Source organism: Molossus molossus, unplaced genomic scaffold (genome assembly GCF_014108415.1).
Source record: "Molossus molossus isolate mMolMol1 unplaced genomic scaffold, mMolMol1.p scaffold_m16_p_19, whole genome shotgun sequence".
Lineage (NCBI taxonomy): Eukaryota > Metazoa > Chordata > Mammalia > Chiroptera > Molossidae > Molossus > Molossus molossus.
The window spans coordinates 25,223,785-25,245,535 of NW_023425354.1; the positions used below are offsets into that span (position 1 = coordinate 25,223,785).

Here is a 21,751-nt window from a genome sequence, read left to right on the forward strand (position 1 = left end):
GTAGCTTGTGAGCGAGTGGGATTTTCCTCGGCCACAGTCCCACTCGGGTAGGGTCACTTTCTCGGGCCAACACTCTATCACTGAGCCAAATCAGCCAGGGCTTAGGGTCACTTTCTCTAAACTCCCCTCCCTCTCCGGGCTTTGGACTCTCCTCCCTGCCTCTCCCCCACTGCTTTGCCACCTGCTTCGCTCCCCTCCCCCTTCTCCCCGGCGCTCTTCGCCTAAACCTAGAGTCAGCCGCCCCCTGTCACCCTTACTGGCACGTGTCTCCCCCAATCACTTTCCAATCTTTTTCTTAATCCCGCCCACAAAGTCTCCAAGTCGTTGGTTCATTGGTCATTCTGAAGCCCGAGAGGTGGGGCCTTACCCACCCAGGCCCTCAGCTGCCAGTCAGGACCAGAGCAGGCGGGACTTGGCCAATGGTGTCGGGGGGCGGGGCAGGGGCGGAGCCAGCAGGCGAGGGCCCGGCGAGCGGGTAGGAGGGCGGGGATTGGTTACACCACCCGGAGCTGTGTGACGCGAATGAGCGCACGCGCACCCCTACGGGAGTGGATGGGGGTGGGGAAGAGGATATAAAATGAGAGGTGGGGCCCGCGCCGCGGCAGAAGGAGCGAAGCTCTGGCCCGGCGCAGAGTGGGTGCACTACGGGGACGCTGGGCCGGGCACCGGGCTGTGTGGAGAAGTGAGCGCGCTCGCTTGACCCCGTCCCCGCCACCCCGAGTCAGAGGGCCATCCTCCTGAGGCCAGCACTAAGGCCCTGTCCTCCGCGCTCTCTGCCTGGCCACGTCGTCTTGCACTCAGCCAGGGTGCCGCTGCCGAGCTTCCAGTGCCACCGCCCTGCCGCCCCTTCTCCCCCGCCCAGCGGCCAGGTCTGTGGTGGAAGCAGCCCGTAAGTATCTAGGGGCGGCGGGCGGAGTCAGGAGGAGGGGCTGCAGCGGCGTCGAGCCCCGGGCCCTCGGGGGCTCGGGGACAGCGACATCGCAGCCCCGGCGCGGAGGGGAGCGGCTCCAGACGGCCGGCCCGAGGCAGCTCCGAGGGGCCCCGGCGAGCCCGGGAGCTGGAGGCGGGGCCGGCCAGCACGTCGTGCTCGGCCCCGGCCGGGTGACCCGGGAAGGGCGGCCCGAGGCGAGCTGACGGGGATCGGGGGTTGGAGCGCCCGGAAGGAGCGGCGAGCTCGAGGGGAACGCGGGGGTCCGCGGGGCCTGTGGCAACCGCGGCCGAAAATGGTCCTGGGGAACCGGTGCTCCCCGGGCTCTGGCTGGGTCCCAGGAGCCTGAGGGCTGGGGGCGGGGAGCAGCGGGTCCGGTTACGGCGGGGGGAGGGGAGCAGCTGACCTGGGGAGGCCGGCGCCCCGACCTGCCCCGATGCCCGGCCCCGAGTGGCTGCTTTTCCATTTCTCTTGGCCTTCCTTCCCCCACCCCTCCTCCTCCGAGACTTGTACTCTTCCTCCTCCCCATCCTCCTCCTCTTGCTGCTGCTGTAGCGCTTGGGTTCCGAGGGCCGTGAGCAGAAATCTAATGAGACCCAACTGGCTGTTTATGTAATTCTTCATACTCCTGTCTTAAGGCGTTCCTTTAAAACCACCTTCCGCCGAGCCTGCATTTCGGCTGCCTGCACCTTCAAGCAATTTGGCATAATCAGCTGCCTTCGCCGGCACTCAGGCTTTTGGCGTGGAAAGTGTTTGTAGTTTGGGGGCAGCCAGAGAGTCTTTTCCCTTTGTCACCACGAATGTGGAAAATGGAACAGATGGATGAATACCAGCCTGATTTTTAAATGTCCTTTCAAGTCAACCTCAGTGTACAAATAGATCTCCTTTGCAAATATCTTCTGTTTGCCCTTGATCTTTTCTTATCCCCACCCATTGCTGATCCAGCAAACGTTTAAAGGTCGGCCTTTTCGTACAGGACTCGCCGGCTGTTCTCTTATCCTGAGGGAGGGAGGTGGTTTTGAAAATCGAATAAAACCCAGAAACCCTGCCCATGAAACAGATTAATAAATAGTTTTGAAATGAAGTGTTGCTTTTGTTAAATTTGCTGCCGAAGAAGTATTTTCAGACTTAGAAAAATATCGAAAAGGCACAAAGAAGCTCAATTGTGTCCCCGTAGTATATGTAAGACCTCAACTGTGAAGAAGGATCATTTGGTTTGAATCATTCACTAGAGTGGCAATTCATTCAGTACATAGTACCTTTAATTTTAGCATAAGTACTTTGGAAATTAAAATAATCTTCCGAACTCAAATTTCTAAATGTTTAATAATAAAGGAGATTTAAGCAGTAGCATATATATCTAAAATAAACAGAAATACAGAATTCACTTCTAAATCGGTGAATAGGAATATTATCACCTTCTAAAACTGGCATATGTATGTATAATGATGGGTGGATGGTGATGCTGAATATAGTTTTTTTTTTTCAGTAAACATTCTTATGAGAAATAAGGAAAGAAAAAAGGAATATACTACATATTCTGGAGGTATTTTTATCCTTAGAACTCTGTTCAGAAACAGAGGGTTAAAAATATTGTTTTAACTGTAAATCCCATCTTGCCATTATATTTTGAACTTTAATAAACAGTTTTCTATTGTATATTCCTCTATTTTGTGCTGATTATATTTTTCAGACTTTTTAGCCTGTTAGATTTTTTCCAAAAGTGAAATTATTCTGGGGGTGAAAATATGCCGTGGGCTTACATTTAGCTTATTTGTGCATGTTTGCTTTTGTTTTCTTTAAGGAACAAGACCTCTCAAGGTGAAGGATAATCTACTAATACCAGCACTTTGAATGAAAATTCGTTTCTCTGCCACAAACTGAACACTTTTTTTCGGTGTGTGTGTGTGGGGAAGTTGAAACACAAATTTAACTTTGTGGCATAGCAGCTATGCAGCTTGAAATCCAAGTAGCACTAAATTTTATTATTTCATATTTGTACAATAAGCTTCCCAGGAGACGTGTCAACATATTTGGTGAAGAGCTTGAAAGACTTCTTAAGAAGAAATATGAAGGGCACTGGTATCCTGAAAAGCCATACAAAGGATCAGGGTTTAGATGTATACACATAGGGGAGAAAGTGGACCCAGTGATTGAACAGGCATCCAAAGAGAGTGGTTTGGACATTGACGACGTTCGTGGCAATTTGCCACAGGATCTTAGTGTTTGGATCGACCCATTTGAGGTTTCCTACCAAATTGGTGAAAAGGGACCAGTGAAAGTGCTTTATGTGGATGATAATAATGAAAATGGATGTGAGTTGGATAAAGAGATCAAAAACAGCTTTAACCCAGAGGCCCAGGTTTTTATGCCCATAAGTGACCCAGCATCATCAGTGTCCAGCTCTCCATCGCCTCCCTTTGGTCACTCTGCTGCTGTAAGCCCTACTTTCATGCCCCGTTCCACTCAGCCTTTAACCTTCACCACTGCCACTTTTGCTGCCACCAAGTTCGGCTCTACCAAAATGAAGAATAGTGGCCGCAGCAACAAGGTTGCACGTACTTCTCCTATCAACCTTGGCTTGAATGTGAATGACCTCTTGAAGCAGAAAGCCATCTCTTCCTCAATGCACTCTCTGTATGGGCTTGGCTTGGGTAGCCAGCAGCAGCCACAGCAACAGCAGCAGCCATCCCAGCCACCACCACCACCACCACAGCAGCAGCAGCCACAGCAGAAAACCTCTGCTCTTTCTCCTAATGCCAAGGAATTTATTTTTCCTAATATGCAGGGTCAAGGTAGTAGTACCAATGGAATGTTCCCAGGTGACAGCCCCCTTAACCTCAGTCCTCTTCAGTACAGTAATGCCTTTGATGTGTTTGCGGCCTATGGGGGCCTCAATGAGAAGTCATTTGTAGATGGCTTGAATTTTAGCTTAAATAACATGCAGTATTCTAACCAGCAATTCCAGCCTGTTATGGCTAACTAAAAAAAGACAAATGTATCGTAAAAGTTAAAAGTACAAGTTAAAATGCTCGGGCCCAGGGAGGATTCTTTTTTCACCTCCTTGAGATTTTTTTTTTAAGCTTATAGTAAAGATACATTCAAGCTTGGTTACAAAAATAAAACATGCATCATTTTTCATTTGCCAACCAAGCACAAAGTTATTTTATACTGACTGTATATTTTAAAGTATACTCTCAGATATGGCCTCTTACAGTATTTAAGATATAGCAAGGACATGGCTGATTTTTTTCTTTTTATAAAAAATTGGCACTAATAAATGGGTTTATTGGTCTTTTCTAATTGTATAATTTAATTTAGTACAAAGTTTGTAAAATATCAGAGGATATATATATATTGTTTCTACGACATGGTATTGCATTTATATCTTTTTACTACAGTGATCTGTGACAGCAGCAGCTTCATGTTGTATTTTTTTTACTGAAATTGTAAAATATCCATCTTAAAGACATCAACTATTCTAAAAATTGTGTACAGGATATTCCTTTAGTGGTGGAATTAAAATGTACGAATATTTGCTTTTTCAAAAAATGTATTTTCTGTTAAAGGTTTAAAGATTTTTGCTATATATTATGGAAGAAAATGTAATCGTAAATATTAATTTTGTACCTATATTGTGCAATACTTGAAAAAATGGTATAAAAGTATTTTGAGTCAGTGTCTTACATGTTAAGAGGGACTGAAATAGTTTATATTAAGTTTGTATTAAAATTCTTTAAAATTAAAAATGCTTTTTGTGGTCTTTTAAACCTTTGCCAAAGATAACATCACTGGAGTTATGATGTTGTAAGTGCTAATGGTACAGAAAGGTCTTTCTCATAGAATCACAGAGGAATAATGGAAAGCAGTTGCTCTATTAATGCATCAGATAGTAGTTTGCTACCTAAAAAGTTGTTCTATCAAAACTCCACAGCCTGACCAATGCTTAGGACAGCTTTATTTTTTTTGCTACTACACATCTGTCTCCCCGTGACAGGGATGGTCTGCTAAAGCTAGTCAACCCTATTTTATAGCAAATTTTAAAATGTGGTATCATGCTGACATCTAAAAGATGATAAAATGAAATTCATGTAATCTGAGGATTTAAGTGAAATGTATATGGAGAGAGACTATTGGATCAGTTTTCTGTTTCTGTATGGCAGATAAGCAGCTCATAAAACTTGCTTGGTCAAAGCACCTGACTTAACTCCTTAAAAAGAAGATTTAGGTCTGTTTACTAATCCTTTTACTTTAAGTCATTGTATGTAGCTAGAGAATTTATTATCTAAATCTATTCAAGATTAGACAAGTTGCTAAATGTTAACATTTGTGTGTATTTTCCCAGCAAGAAAAGTGCATACAGTATTTTCTTGTTGCAAATTGGATAGCCAACCTTCTGGTTTGGGGGTGGGTGAGTGTCAAAGGTTGGCTATTGATAATGTGTCAAATTGTAGTGGCTTGTTAAGTAGATGGAGTTTTTTAAAGCTGATGAGTTGGGAGAGACACTATTTAAATGATGTCATTTCACTTTAATTGTCCATTGATAAAAGTGTTGACATAGTATTGATGACAAAATAGTCTTGAATGGGAGGAAAAAACATTCTCAGTGCTTTTATAGTAAGAAACCAGCACTGTCTGGGTTACTAGTGAAATAAATTTGGTGTCAAATGAGTTTTTTGGACATCAGTCTACAAAAGCCTTTTGTCTGTTACCCATGCAGTTCAGAGCAATAAAAAGTTTTAAGGAAACAAGCACTGAAAATAACAGCTAAGCTGTTCTGTCAGCTCCATGGTGAGGCCTTTGTCCTTGAGTGGACAGAATGAGGCTATGAAGAAGTATTGGGATAGTGAGTGGAACTGACAGATCTGGTCTGCCAACACTATCAATTATGTGCTTTTGTGATCACAAAATTTGAGTAGCTAAGTGAACAATCAGTAATGATTTTTTTTAATCCTCACCGGAGGACATTTTTCCATCTTTTGTTCAGATAGAGTGGGAGGGAGAGAGAGGAAGAGAGAGAGAAACATTGACGTGAAAGGGACACATCGACTGGCTGCCTCTCACAGGACCCAACTAGGGCCAGGAACAAACTGCAACCGAGGTACATGCCCTTAGGGGGAACCGAACCCGGATCTCTCTGGACCGCAGGCCGACACTCCAAATGCTGAGCCAAACCGGCCAGGGCCCGAGTAATGATTTTTTTTTTTTTTTCAGAGTAATGATTTTAAGCACTATTTTCTGCTAAAGACTTGATTGAAGTTATAGGCTTAACTTGGAATAATATTGCCTTTTTATAAATGAAGAAAGGCTCAAGTTAACATACTTTTTCCTGGAAATCAGAATAAGGCAGCTGGTCAGTAAATATGCATTAGAATTTATAACAATCTGGAACACATATATATTTAGATTTTAAATAATAGAACTTAATGTAAGTAAGAATATAAATTCTTAGGGAAATTTTGCCCTGGACGGTGTGGCTTGTTTGGTTGGAGCGCTGTCCCCATACACCGAAAGGTCTTCGGTTTGATTTCCAATCAGGGCACATGGCCAGGTTGTGGGTTCAGTCTCGGGTCGAGGTGTGTATGGGGGGGGGGGGGGCAACCGATCAATATTTATCACATTGATGTTTGTCTCCCTTACTCTCTAAAAATCAATAAAAACATGCCTTGGGTGTGGATTAAAAAAATATCTTACGGGCCCTGGCCCGTTTGGCTCAGCGGTTAGAGCGACGGCCTGAGGTCCAGAGAGACCAGGTTCGGTTCCTGCTAAGGGCACCTACCTCGGTTGCAGTTTGTCCCCGGCCCTGGTTGGGTGGTGAGGGTGGCAATCACTTGATGTGTTCCTTTCACGTCGATGTTTCTCTCTCTCTCTCTCTCTCTCTCTCTCTCTCTCTCTCCCCCCCACTCTATCTGAACAAAATATCAAAAAAAAAAAAAAAATCTTACGGGAATTTCATATTGGTTCATCTGATGCTTGAAGAAGACTAAATTTTCTCTTGATTGGTTTTGAGAAAATAATCATTTAATTTGAGCTTGGTGTCCTTGAGGATTTTATGATTTTTCTTTTTAAAGAATGAACAAACAAAGGCTCTGTTTCCAGGCCCTTTTTGCTAATTAGGAATGGGAAATGTTTTAAAGGTGTTTTTATCTAGCACACCTTAGAAAAGTTTACATCTTAGTCCCAAATCTTTTTCTCTCTACTAGGCCATCACATCTTTGACCCTCTGTGTGGAGACTGTTTTGGTTGATAGTTTAATGAGTTACATCTTATTAGGTCTTTCCTATCTTTTGTACTTATGTAACTACAGACACTGTAGCAGCCTCGGAATAGCCTTCTGGTGTCCAAAATGCTGCCTTATAGATTGCATGGCTCATCAATGAGTGAAGACGATGATACTAAAAAGGAGTCTGGATTTAGAATATTCCTTTATTGCTCATCTTTTCTAAAATCAGGGGCATTGTTAAATCCTCTTTGAATAGCTTGAACCTGTGTTAGATGGCAAATGTAGTCCTTCAGTCAAAATGCCCCTCAAAGATAATGACAGTATTTACTATGCTTGTTAGCTTTTGAAGGTGAAACTAAAGGTGCCCTGAGTTTAAAATGCTTATCTAATGAGGGTTGGTGTTAATTTTTTTCTCAAATAGGTGTCTTATATACTGGCATTTTAATCGAGAGACTTATTAATCTAGCAAATCTTTGGGACTTAGGTTATTTTAATGTCACTAACATAGAAAGTATCTCTCTGGAATACGTAAGCTAGTGAAGTAAAATGCTGGTTGAAAAGCTTCCTCCACACCCTTTCCCTGCACAAACAGAAAATAGCCATAGGCATGGCACATCAAATATACATCCTTGGACTTGACTAGAATGCATGCTTTTGTCGGAAGCAGGATAACAACTCTAGTGCAAGATCAGATCAGAAAACAGCCTCATTAGAAGACGAATATGGAAAATTGCCATTGCTGAATAAATCCCATTTATATAGTTTACTGTGCTGATCAGTTGATGCTTAATCAGTTTGGCTCAGGAGGTCACTTGAGATCAGAGTTCTTCAGTTTTTGTGTTATGTTAGGAAGATACTACCTTCATGTTTAAAGGACCCAGAATCAATATCTGTGTACATACATTTGGAAAATTAATACAACACTTGTGTTTAAGTCTGTTTTTAAATTTTATTTTAAGCAGTCAGTTACAAAATACTCTTGTAGCACTTACTAGGTGCCATGCACATTTCTAACCTAGTTTGCAGAACCTCGTTAAACTGAGACAGTTTAACTCACCCACGACTGCATGGTCAATAAGTGGACTTGGAATTCAAATTCAGATAATCTGGTTCCAGAGTTTATGCTCTTAAACTCTATGCTTTATTCTCTCAGGTTTGTTGCTATTCTCATTTGAAGTCAATGGAATAAAGACCATTTTTGATGTATCAGCCACATGACTTGTAGAATCTCCCTAAGAGAGTTAATGAGAAGAGTCTGGTGGAAGGCACTTAGCCATGCTCAGAAGTCATGATTTTTTGAAAGAGATAGTTTATATCTCTCATGGTCATGAACTATAATCACAGGCTCTCTGGAAGTATTTTTAAAAATCATTAACAGCCCTGGCCGGTTTGGCTCAGCGGTTGGAGTGTCGGCCTGCGGTCCGGAGAGACCCGGGTTCGGTTCCCGCTAAGGGCACGTACTTCTGTTGCACTTTGTCCCCGGCCCTGGTTGGTCGTGCGGGTGGCAGCCACTCGATGTGTTCCTTCACGTCGATGTTTCTCTCTCTCTCTCCCTTCCTCTCTCTCTCCCTCCCACTCTATCTGTACAAAAAATGGAAAAATATCCTCGGGTGAGGATAAAAAAAATCATTAACAATGCTCTAGTTTTGTTGATTTTCTTAATTCAATTGTGTAAATTACTTCTCTCATTTTATAACCACAGGATGACTCCCTCAGACTAAGGACTGTAGATTTAGTTGGCCCTATCACTTCTAAATAAAATTGTAAACATTTGACCTGTAGTCATTTTCACACATTCCTTACCTATGTTTATTGATAAACACAATGAGGAAAGGCCAAGCAAGTTACCAAAATAGTTTTCAATCGTGTGTTTCTAGTATTTATGATTTGTTTTAAATTACTTTTAAAAAACTATCTTAAGATAAGACTTTCTAATACACGATTTCTATATATATAGATATTGTGCTAAATGGTCTTTTTGCTTTTATTTTAAAACATTAAGGAAACCAAATGACCTCTTGTTTCAAATTGGTTCTGAAAGTCTTTCTTGAAGAAATCAAAGTATATTTTAGTTTAAAATAAAAACTGCTGCCTGACCAGTGCGTCTCAGTGGATTGAGCGTCAGGCCATGGACTGAAAGGTCCCCGTTAGATTCCCTATCAGGGCACATGCCTGGGTTGCCTGCTCAATCCCCAATAGGGGGCAGTCAATTGATGTTTCTCTCTCACATAGACGTTTTTATCTTTCTTTCCCTTCCTCTCTTTCTAAAAAGTCAATAAAAATATTTAAAAATAAAAATAAAATGTGAGTAGTTTTATTTTATTATTTCTTTAAATCTCACCTGAGGATATTTTTTTCCCATTTATGTTCAGATAAAGTGGGAAGGAGGGAGAGAGAGAGAGAAAGGGAGAGAGAAACATCGATTGAGAGAGAGATGTCCACTGGTTGCCTCCCACCCAACCCAACCAGGGCTGGGGACGAACTGCAACCAAAGTATGTGTCCTTGACCGGAATCGAACCCTCGACTCTTTGGTCTGCAGGTCGATGCTCCAACTTCTGAGCTATACCAGCCAAGGCAAAAACTATTCACAACTTAGAAGCGAAAGCTAATATGGATGAAACATAAGCTATTATGGATGAACTTAACATTCCCTTTTAGTGTTGCTGTTAGTTTTAAACATGTTTGCACAGTAACCAGAAAAACCCAATGGCTCAGAAGTATTTCTGGAGTGTCTCTATGGATTAAATCTTGTTATACTTAATACCTACTATTTAGATTTTGGGTTAGTTAGAATTTGATTGGACCAAATATTAATGAACCCTTAGTTGGGTTTTTGGAGATTTAGATTAGGCCAGAAGTTTTGCCATTAATAGTATTTGACTAAATAATCACTACTAACCATTTCTCAATATTTGAGTTTTAAGGTTTATATTTTAGAAGACTTGCTGTATGCATATAATCTGTAAGTGGAGATTTTAGAGCATCTCACAATTAGGAAAACCTTAGAAGAAAACATTAAGCCAGGAGGCAGCTCATGTCTAGAGGCTGTTTGAAATGATGGGCCTAATTTCTTCTTAAACAAGTTAAGTCATTTGACTGAAATGGTTCAGTTTCTTTGTCTGCAAAATGGGTATAGTGATATCAATACACTTCCTTAGGGAACTAATCACCCTGCTGTGAAGAATTATCACTGAATTAATGGAACAGGTTTTTAGGGGCTTACAGTATTTAGAAGCCACAAAGTTCTGAATTTGGCCCATGTTGTTGGCCCTTTGAAATCAGAAAAATAAATGAAGACCATAACTTTTTATTATACCAACAGTTTGTTGTCCAGTCTATTATTTGCACCAAGAGAATTAAATAAAAATTCTACAGTAATATCCTAAAAGCATTCTCTTTTTTAAAATTTTATTTTTCCTTTATTGATTTCAGAGAGAAAGGAAGGAAGAGGGAGAGAGAGAAGAAAGAAATAGAAACATCAATGAGAGAGAACATCAATTGACCACCTCCCGCATACCCCCCACTGGGGATTTGGCCCACAACCTGAGCACGTGCCCTGACCAGGAATCAAACCAGTGACCTCTTGGTGCATGGGTCGATGCTCAACCACTGAGCTACACCGGCCAGGCCATTCTCTTCATGTTTCAGTAATAAATACCACTGAGTTTGTAATTCTAGTTTTGAGGTGCTGATAGGAAAACCAGTGTTTCAGCATTCTTTTTCAAACAATCAGCAAATTGATTTAAACCCAGTATGCAAGTTGATGCTCCTTTTGGGAGCAGCCAAAAATGTTTGCTAAAATGCCTATGCTGTTGTGAAAATTATTGAAATGTTTGTTCCTATTTAAATAATACTGGCTCAGGAGTAGTAGTTAAAACACATCTCTGGTGGTAGATGTGTCATATGAATAATGGTGCTAGCTTTATTTCAGTGCAGGTAGAAAAGAAGAAGTTTGCTTTACAGAAGGGAAAAACATTGAGGACTTGGAAGGAAAAACACATTCCGTCTGGCATTATGAGTACTTACTTCACTGATAAAATATGACCAGTGTGCAGAACAGAGAACAGGTGTAAAATATTTTTAGACAAACCTTGGCATATATTGTAGGTCGCATCCCTTCTCTCTACACACTCCTCAAGTGTTTTAAAAATAATTGTGGAAAAACCACATTTACAAAATAAGCTAGACATTGCTTTTATGTTTTGTTTTGTTTGTTTGTTTTTTGTACTGAATGTTAAAGTCAAACATTAAACTTCTTTCCCAGCCATCAGGTTGCAGCTATTTTTAAACGCTGGTTCTTTGCATGCCCTTCTACAGCTCTTGGGTCTCCTTTTCTCTTCCTCCCATAGTGCTGTTGAGAGCTGGGGAGATATGGCAGCATAGCCCCTCTCTCTCCTCTCTCTCTCTCTCTCTCTCTCTCTCTCTCTCTCTCTATATATATATATATATATATATATATATATATATATATATATAAAATTGATTTTTAGGAAGGGAGAGAGAGAGAGAAACATTGATGTGAGAGCAAAACATTGATCAGCCCAAAACCCAGGCATGTGCCCTGACTGCAACCTTTCCGTGCACGGGACAACAGTCAACCAACTGAGCCACACCGGCCAGGGCAGCATAACCTCTTCTGAAGCATGAAGCCTGGGTTATGATGTCCCCCTAAACCAGATTCAGATTAAAGCAATAATTTATTCCTTTCAGCTAGAAAGAAATGTGGCAAGCATGGACTCAGCATCAGTCTAGCTTGGTTTCTAGGAAATGGGTATAAATCGATGACTTCTGGATGCTGTTAGAAGGGAATTCCAAATACCGTTGTCCCTCGTTTATCGCAGTTAATTTGTTCCAAACCCAGCGGTTGCACCTGGCGTTGAAAGATCCCCAGGGTGCTCGAATACAGAGGCCTACAGTCCATACGTACAGTAATTTTAATTTTAATTGTAATACAGGGGTGTATAATTGACTCAGACAACCGAGCGTGCGCTGTATCATTTTCACTGTCTCGATCAACTTTTTAATGAATATATTTGAAAAAACTGCGATAGAGTGAAGCCGCGAAAGTCAAAGTGTGAAGTGTACCCCTATCACATCCTGACCAGTTGCTCAGTGGTTAGAGTGTTGGCCCGCAGACCAAAGAGTTGTTGGTTCGATTCCAGTCAAGGGCATATACTTCAGTTGTGGTTTGGTCCCCAGTCCTGGTTGGGGTCGCACAGGAGGCAACCAGTCAATGTGTCTCTTTCACATTGATGTTTCTCTTTCTCTCCCTCCCACTCTGAGCGATGATAAATAGAAAAATATCCTTGGTGAGGATTTAAACAAACTCTTAGTATGGTTTAAGAGAGAGAATCACAGGACCCTACAAACATTGCCCGTGTCAGTCAAGAGTCCAGATGGCCTATGACATAGGCTCAGTCATTCTAAGCACAGTCCTTTTTCTGTTTTAAACTAAATGCAGGCAACTCCTTTTGGATGGCTTTTCGTTGCCACCTGCTCCACCACCCATGAATTCATTTCTAGCAAGGATGGAAGTTGGACTTTGATTTGTTTTGTAATGAGCATGCCTGTTCTTTTTGATTTGTTTGTTTGTTTGTTGTTGTTATTGAAAGTATTACAGATGTCCCCCTTTTTTCCCCATTGACCCGCTCCTCCCGCCCCCTCCTGCTTTCCCAGCATGCCTGTTCTTCTCTTATTCTGGTTATCCAGCTCTGCCCACTACTCTCAGAACTCTTTCCCTAAAAACAACAGTCCTCGTCCTGTAAACTGCCTGCCTTCTGAAGTTCGGCAGAGCCCTGGTGACTTGCTTGCTGCTGACTCCAGCTCCAGGAAACGTGAAGGGGATCTCGAGACCGGTTCAATCCAGTGCCTAAGATAGCTGCAGTCCCTGGGAAGCCTTTCTAGCAACTACGGTGTCACCAGAGGCCCTTTAGCTGAAGACCTGGAGAACAACCCAGTTTTCACACAGACCGTAAAGGGTTTTACCTGGGGAAATTTTCTCCTCCTGAATTTTACGAGAGATTGTAGGAAAGGAAGGAAACTTTTTCTTTGTAATTTAGGAAGAAATGATTTTTGGAAGGAGACTCTTGTTGTTAATCATCTGAACCACAAAAGTTAAAAGAACTTTCTAGGTTCTGTGTAAAAGGGATAGAGGGGTGGAGGTGAGGCCTTATCACACCCCCCCCCCCCCCCCCCCCCCCCGCCAAAGCCTCTGCCAGAGGAGAAAGGTCAGGGAGCAGGTAGAAAAGGGGCTAGGGTGTGTCTCTTTCCTCTGCCCTTCCTTTAGGGCCCGGGAAAGGGACAGTAAAAGAGGGAGCCTCTGTATTCACTGCCTTGGGACTTGTCCTGGAGATCAGTTCGCCTTGATGGAGGTTGGCTGTTCTGCAACGCGGACAAGTATCCCTTGTCCAGGCAGACCACACTTTTCTGATGACCGCGTGTTTTCGTCCAGACTTCGCAGGAGGGCAGGCAGCTGCACCCAGGCCTCGTGTGCTGCCTGTTTGAATGACCTTGACTTTCATATTATCACAGAGTCTCAGGGAGTCCAGGGGGAATAACCAATCTCAGAAGCTCAGTAATAGTATTTACTATGTGCTAGATATTTTTCTGAACACTTACATATTTTTAACTCACTTAAATTTCCTAAGAACCCTCTGAAGTTTGTACTGTTTCCCTCATTTACAGATAGAGAAGTGGATGCAGAGAGCTTCTGACAGAGTTATAGCCGATAGAGCCAGGATTTGAACTATGGGATTCTGTTTCCAAGTCCATGGTCCTTAACCATGCACTATCCTGCTCCTTTGGTTGACCTCAATAGGAAGCTTTATAAAACAATCACACTTGATTACTCAGGAGACGTTACCTAAAATGCATTTTACCCAGCATGGTTCTGTAAATGGATGTTTACTCATTTTAATATCAGCCTCTGCCAGGCACAAGTAGGACAGGGAAATTTGTCGCAAAATCACGGTGGAAGAGGACACAAGAGCTTGAGGGCCATGTGCTTGTTTTATGTATCCACATCACTGTTGCTGTCTGGGTACTCAGGTTCTCTGAGAACTTCACCTCACTCTTTCAGCAAAAGAATGGTGTTGACTTGTAGCTGCTCTGGGGTCAGATTCTATGCAGGTCCTTAAATGATCTCAAACAAAGTGAGATATCATTTAAAACAACCCCTGTATTCACTCACTTAACACATCGATTGAGCATCTACTGCAGCGGTTCTCAGCCTGTGGGTCGCGACCCTTTCACAGGGGTCGCCTAAGACCATCAGAAAACACATATTTCTGATGGTCTTAGGAACTGAGACTCTGCTCCTCTATCCATCTCCAGGTGGGTCCGCCCACATGTAGATACGCCCACATACAACATGAGGAACTGTATTAAAGGGTTGCAGCATTAGGAAGGTTGAGAACCTGAAATGGGTTAGGAATGGGTCGTGATGTATATAAACCTTCAGGACCTCCCAAGGAGCTTACATTCTCGTAAAAGATACCCCCCCCCCCCCATCATCATATACAGGAGAATGTGAAAGTATGAGCAAAAGGAGGAGAGAATGTCCATCTGAGAGGTTCTAGATGGGGGAGGAGTTACCGAGCCGTGAAAAATGGGTCACCTGGGAAAGCATGCGCCCCCTCAAATTCTCAGCCCCAGTGAAGGAACAACCTGGTCCTGGTTCTTTTTCATCTGCTACGTCCACAGTGGGAAGAGTGTGGGCTGCTCGCCCGTGGGGGAGACGGCAGAGGAAATCAGAGGCTCTGCTCGCCCATCGCTTCCAGGAGAAGCTGCTTTTGACCCTTTCAATTTTTTTCATCGTTCCAAGCTTCGTACAGAAACACTGTGCAAGAGGTGGTTTCGAAGTTTTTATTCATCTGACCCAGGGGTGGGATGGAGCGGTCACGTGAGGAGTCCAGGGGAAGATGCGGTGGTGATGGATGGGCTGTGCCAGGGGATGGCTCTCGTTCCATCCTTCGAGACAGTTCCAGTTGAATACTTGTCCTGGAAACCTCCTCGGGCTAGAAGCTCCCTCTAGGGGTCATCTCATTGGTGTTTTTACCTTTAGAGGCAACACTTCCTGTTTTTTTAATTATCAGGATTCACAGCAGGTAGCCCCCTTCCAGAAGTTGGTGTTGGTGGGATGTGTGTTCGTAGCACGAACTCAGCTCACTCCCACTTGCCCCCGGCCCACCGCCACCACCCACACATCCCACACTCTACTCTTGGTCCAGTTCTTTTCAGAACTCAGCTGTTTCATTTTCCAGTTTGTTTTTCGGATGCTGAGAATATCTTCCATTTTGAGCATACATCAAAGAGTGAGGCTTTGGAGGGAAGGCTTTGGGGGGACATCTAAGCCAGAAATTAACAGCCCCAAATAACTTTTCCCCTGGGTTACTTCCCTTGGGCAATGCCCTTCCCTAAGCTCCCATAAGTTTCTTGTGTGGCCGAGCACCATGTCATCCACTGAAAATACTGCCACAAGCTGGCCAAGCCCTTTCATGTGACCTGGGACCGTTCAGAGAACATCACTGCTCTGTACAAAGCACGGATCTTGCTTTGAAACAGAAAACACCAGTGTCATCCATGTCTCAGTGTCACCCACAGGGACAGAGGTCAACGTTCCACAATTGCCCCTCCAGACTCCTTGGTAACTGCTAAGAACTAAGTAAGAATTTTATATAGTAGTACAGAGGCTTCATCAAGCCTCCAAATAAAATCACATGCAGTAACCCTGTGCAAGAAAAAATATGGGCTTTGAGGTCAGACTTGGAGTTAAATCCCCAGCTCACCCTTGAATTAGGTATGCCCTGCTAAACCTCAGCCTCGGATTTCCTGTCTGAAAACCCTACTCGTCATGGTCAGTGTGAGGATTATAAAAGATGTATAAAGCATTAAGCATGGTCCTCTTTCCCCTGTGGAATAATTGGAACTCCCTCTGCACTTCTGAGATGGGCCTTGAATTCTTTCTCTGTTTCTCTATCTCTGCCTGTGACTTAGACTGAAGGACATGGTCTCCACATACGTAGGGAAGCTCAGCTGGCCTGAAACATGTCTTTTCAGAATCCTAGGCAGTAAAACTTCCTGGTGGATTAGCAGGGAGAAGGGGGGAAGCAAAAGCGAGAGAAAGCCATACTTCCCTATTCTTTTTTTTTTTTTTTTTAATCCTCACCGGAGGACATTTTTGCATTTTTTGTTCAGACAGAGCGGGAGGGAGAGAGAGGAAGAGAGAGAGAGAGAAACATCGACGTGAAGGGACACATCGAGTGGCTGCCACCCGCACGACCAACCAGGGCCAGGGACAAATCGCAACCGAGGTACGTGCCCTTAGCAGGAACCGAACCCGGGTCTCTCTGTACCGCAGGCCGACGCTCCAACGGCTGAGCCAAACCGGCCAGGGCCTTCCCTATTCTTGATAGTGTACATGTGGTTAGATATATGGGCTTGAGGGTCACAGGGAGGGACCTAGGCTTGTTTTCATGCTTGTCCAGGGACTTCGGGTAGATTTTTTCAATCTCTCTGAGCCTGTTTCATCATCTCTAAAATGGAGAGAATATTAAATGGAGGTGAATAATATACCTCATAGGGTTGTAAATATTTAATGAGATAATGTATGTTGAGCACATATTAGATTCTATTAGCTATTAGTAATGGAAATCATTAACCCTGCCACCCGGACACCTCATTGGTAAAGGGTGCTCACCTATGAGGCTGAGGTGGGGATGGGCCACCACCTGTGTAAGTCTCATTGAAGTTGCATTCCACTCATCCAAACACATGCTCCTCCTCCTACTAGGGTCACAGGGTGAAACTGTTGGTTGTGATGACTGTGAGATTGCTTTGAGTCTGAGTTGTTGGTCACACCAGGGCCCTAAGGCTGTTTTCCACCTGATTCTGTTATTCCTTGGGGTGCATTGAGGTGAGGAGTCATGCTTGATGTCAGGGGTCACTAAGAGCTGAGCTCTGGGCTCTGAGGTGTGGGAGCCAGAAAGGGTGGAGGGATGCTCTTATGGCCTCCATGGAGGTCCCAGAGTTTCTTCATCTCTACCGTTTTACTACACCTTGTCCCTGCCTGCTGGTCCCCAACCATGTTCTCCCTGGCTCCCCTCCCCTGTCGCCCTGTCCCTCCTCTCCTCTCTAGGCGACTCAACCTGGACTCTCCCTTTGGCAGCAAAGGAGATTGCATCTGCTCTCCCTTTGCTGTCCAAGGGCATCTTTGGGTTCTTACTCCAACCACGGGCAGGAACGTGCAATTTCATTATCCCCAAGCAACCGAAGCAAACAGGCCCAGGACTCTGGGTACTGTTGTTATTCCATTTTACAGATGAAGATACTGAGGCACAGAGAGGTTCATTCAGCTGAAGTCCCATAGCTGTGTTTTGAGCCCAGGCAGTTGAACTAAAGACCCCATGGTTTTTCATGACTCTGACCCATTCCCACCCTGGCCACCAAGGAGGCTGAGGAACCCTATGGCCAAAAGTATCTGGTGCCTCTTTTTAAAGGCTTATTCAATTCACCTACAGCAGACATGACCACAACATAATTCTTCGGCCTTTAGTCAGCACGTCCATGCAAGAAACAAGACGGCAGCTGCGGCATCGGTGTCTCTGAAGAGCTGTTGAGTAACTGGCCCCTGGGAGACCGTGACGCCTGCAGCTGTCCTGGGCACTGTGCCATGCACGAGAGGACTTGGCCCTGGCTCCTTCTGTCACCTTCCTGTCAGCAGCCCCTGTCCCTCATACGTAGCTGAAAGCTTGGTGTACTCATCTCCTCCTTGTGCCTGGGCTGTTGGGACTGGGCGTGTGCACTGATTTGCATGCCTCTTTAGGAACTCTGGGATATTGAGGGAAGCCATCAAGAACTGGATTAGCAGGAAGGCCTGTAAGCCTTCTGGGAGAAGAGATGAGGGGATTTGGAAGCTGGGATTGGAGTCCAGACACAGTGGGGTGATTCTGAGAGCCCTTGTGGCAGTAGAACCAGTGAGACCAAAACTAGCAACTGCCTAAAAACGTGGGATTCCCCCAAGTCCTTGTCAGGACAGGAGCTTGGAGTCAAAGGCCATTATGGTAGCCCCCACCCCTGCCCCCTCCACACACCACCTGCCAGAGAAAACAAAAATTACTGGTTCATCCTTTATAATGGGGCTGTTCAGTAGAATTTGCCATGATGGCGGAAATAGTCTATGTCTGTGTTGTCCAGTATGTAACCACTAGCCACATGAAATGTAGCTGGCGAGACTGAGAAACTGACTTTTTAAACTTTATTTCATTCGCGTTCATTTCTATGAATTCAATACCAACTGTATCGGAGAGTGCAGCTTTATAACCTTTCCGCGAAGCCTTGGTACTCCTGAAGGTCAGGGACCCGGCAGAAGTGGGTTACAGATGGCCAGGAGGTGGCCTGCCATTTGAGGTCCTTGGTCTTTAACTGCCGTGGTTAAAATATGTATGTCGCCCTGGAAAGAATACAGACACTAAAGTCAGACAGACCTGGGTTTGTATTTATTATGGCCATGACCTTGGGCAAGTTTCCTTTAAACATTTGGAGTCTAAGATTCAGCATCTGTAAAACAGGGACAATAATACCTATGAGGAGTCTCTTCCTCCATAAGGTCTATAGAGCTTGCTTCATTCATTCATTCCACAAATATTTATGCGACACCCTGTGTGGTCAGGCCTGGTGCCGGGTGTATGTATTGGCGCTGCCCTCCTGAACTGTAGCCCAGGGTAGGCTATGTCGTCGGGTGAAAGAGATCAGCTTGAAGAGGTTGTGAGATTAAATTGGATAATATGTAACATCCGATTCAGAGCTGTTAGCACTCCAGTGTCCACGCCCTCTCTTCTTCTTCTTGTTGTTTTATCCTCACCCGAGGACATTTTTCCATTTTTTATTCAGATAGAGTGGGGGGGGGGCGGGGGGAGGAAGTGAGAGAAGGAGAAACATCGATGTGAAAGGGACACATCGAGTGGCTGCCACCCGCACAGCCCAACCAGGGCCGGGGACAAACTGCAACCACAGTACGTGCCCTTAGCGGGAACCGAACCCGGGTCTCTCTGGACCACAGGCCCACGCTCTAACCGCTGAGCCAGACTGGCCAGGGACACTCCCTCTCTTCTGATCCTGTGTTCGCTCCTGCTGAGGGTCCTTGCCAGGCACCCTCTCTGCTTCCTGGCTCCCCCCTTGGAGAGAAGACAAAACCCTGACCACCCCCTGACAGAATAGAACGTGTTCCTCGCACCAAGACAGAAAACATGTGATCAGGGTGGGTACATCGTCACCCTGTCAGGTCTCTGGCAGTATCCTCAACACTTGAAAAGGGCAAAAAACACCCAAGCACCCCACCTCGCCCCGACAGACATGCTCTGGGAGGGGCCGGCCGGGGAGTGTTGGAGCTGAGTGCTGTTTTCTCCTCGTCCGAGTGGGGCTGAGGGCGGCAGGGTGTTGCGGGAGGCCTGGGTGCCAGGGTTCCGTGTCCTGGGGTGATCTGGGCTGTGGACACAGCGGCTCCAACCCTACCCCGAAATAGAAGTGCTGAGGGGCTCAGGGGCCAAAGGAACGGGAAGGAGAGGGCTGGTGGGCTTGCCTCCTGCCTGCCAGCCCCTGGGCCTCAGGAGGTGGCCAGGAGTTATTCTTCCTTCCTCCTGACACAGTCGGAGACAGGAGTGTCACTTGACCTCAGGGCACATTCCAGAATGAGGCCACAGCCAAAAATAGGACCCAGGAGCCCTGCCACCTATCCTGCCTATATTAATCACATATTCCCAGAGCAGGAGGAAGACGGCAGGCTCCTCGGGGAGGTGGGAGGAGGAGACAGACCAGGAAGTGGAGCTGGGGAGGAGGGAAGACCCCGGGGAAGCCACTTCACAGCCTTGAGGTGGAGCAGCACACCGCAGGCCCTGGGTCCCAGGACACACGGACCTCTAAGCAATGATCCTGGCGTGGGGTCAGTGCAAGCACGGGGGAGACCGAGACTGTAGGAGTGTTTACATTGCCTGGGGAACGGCGGAGGCTTCCCCAAGGAGCTGAGTCTTGAAGGATGAGTAGGCATAAGGCTGATGTCTCGCTCAGGAATCTAGGCCATGACTGCTTCTGTGTGCGATAGAAATACCATGTCACATGGCAAGGTGGTAAGACAGCCCCGGGTGTTGTGTGCGGCTGACAGGAGGCAGGCTCTCTGGAGATCTCTGGGGTCCTGATGGGATTCCACACTGCCCAGCCGTGTGTGTGTGTGTGTGTGTGTGTGTGTGTGTGTGTGTGTGACATGCTGGGAGAAATAGCATAACATGAGCATTAAAGAACTCTGACAAATCCCCAGTGGGGACGTGTAGGAGGCAGCCAATCAATGTTCTCTCTCATCGATGTTTCCATTTCTCCCTACTTCCTCCGTCCTCTCTCTCTAAAAATCAATAAAGAAAAAAACATTCATTAAAAAAAGGACTCTGAAGTCTGACAGCCTAGGTTCAGATCTTGGTTCTGCCACTTAGCAGCTGGGTGATCTTGGGCAAGTGCTTATCCCCCTGGCCTCAGTTTCCCCACCTACAAAACAGCCCCCTGTCTCAGACAGCTGTGATGGAGATGACAAGACAGGATGTCCAGAGCCTGTCGCATAGTAAGTGCCCACTCAGTGTTGATGTTATAACAGGACAGCTGGACACAGGGCGTTCTCCCAGCCTAAGGAAGTCGTCACGTGGCTGTATATTTATTCTGTCCCTTCCCTCATCAGGTTCCACCCCTGGTCCCTGCTCTCTGGCCCCACTGTCCAGGGGGTGACATCAGAATATGGAGCAGCTGGCCTGACAATGGAGCAAAGTGTCCCAGGAGGCTGGGACAGAAAGGATGGAAAAAGCCAAGCTGTCCTGCCCCAGAGGCGTTGGGGTTGTTCCGGGGACAGCAGCGCCAGACCAGACCTCTGAAGAGGCAAACAGAGATGGATGGGAACGGACAGGGTGGGGGTGGGGAACAACAGATGCAAGGGGCGGGAGGAGTGAGTGCCCCGTGTAGACAGGAAAGCAGGTGAGTCTGGCCTTGGACCTGAAGCAGGGCTCAATCCCCACATAACCTGGGGCTCAGGCCTGGGCACATCTCCCAGACTGGGTGGGGTGGCCTCCCCAGGTTACCTGGCAGCCAGGCCCTGGGAATCCAGTTTAGCGTTTACTGAACACCTACTACATGCCAGTTCCTGCGTAAGGCCTCACCGAGAGGACAGAGACTCAGGCTTGGTTTCAGGAACAGAAAAATAAGTGCCATGTAGTGGGTCCAAAGTTATAATAGATTCTAACTCACCCATTCCCAAGTGCCCATGTCTTCTGGATCCCAAATCAGCCTGTGCGGGGTGATCAGCTTGGATGCACCCTGTGAGCGACAGAGCAAGGTGTTTGAAGCACCTCACACCTCTACCAGGTAGCCACAGGTTCAGGCTTCGTAGCTGTGCAAGTGTGGGGGGAAAGGGCGGTGACAAGTGCTGACCTTACCCCCTCAGGCTCTAAGGTGATGTGCTGTTTACTGGGGCAGCTTGGCCCAGAATTACGTGCAACAGGTCTCCAAGCCTCTGAGGTGAGGGAGGAGTGAGTCCTCATCTCCCTGGTTTCCCACCCTGAGCAGAGAGG

The 21,751-nt window shown here is 45.6% G+C and overlaps 1 protein-coding gene across 1 annotated transcript; it reads left to right on the forward strand.

The window, feature by feature from the left end:
- The first annotated feature begins 617 nt into the window (after nt 1-617).
- Nucleotides 618-4,180, forward strand: TOB1 (transducer of ERBB2, 1). The gene is made up of 2 exons (XM_036269779.1): nt 618-889; nt 2,732-4,180. The coding sequence occupies exon 2, from the start codon at nt 2,879-2,881 to the stop codon at nt 3,911-3,913; it is 1,035 nt and encodes a 344-aa protein (XP_036125672.1). The 5' UTR covers nt 618-889; nt 2,732-2,878; the 3' UTR covers nt 3,914-4,180.
- The last annotated feature ends 17,571 nt before the right edge of the window (nt 4,181-21,751 follow it).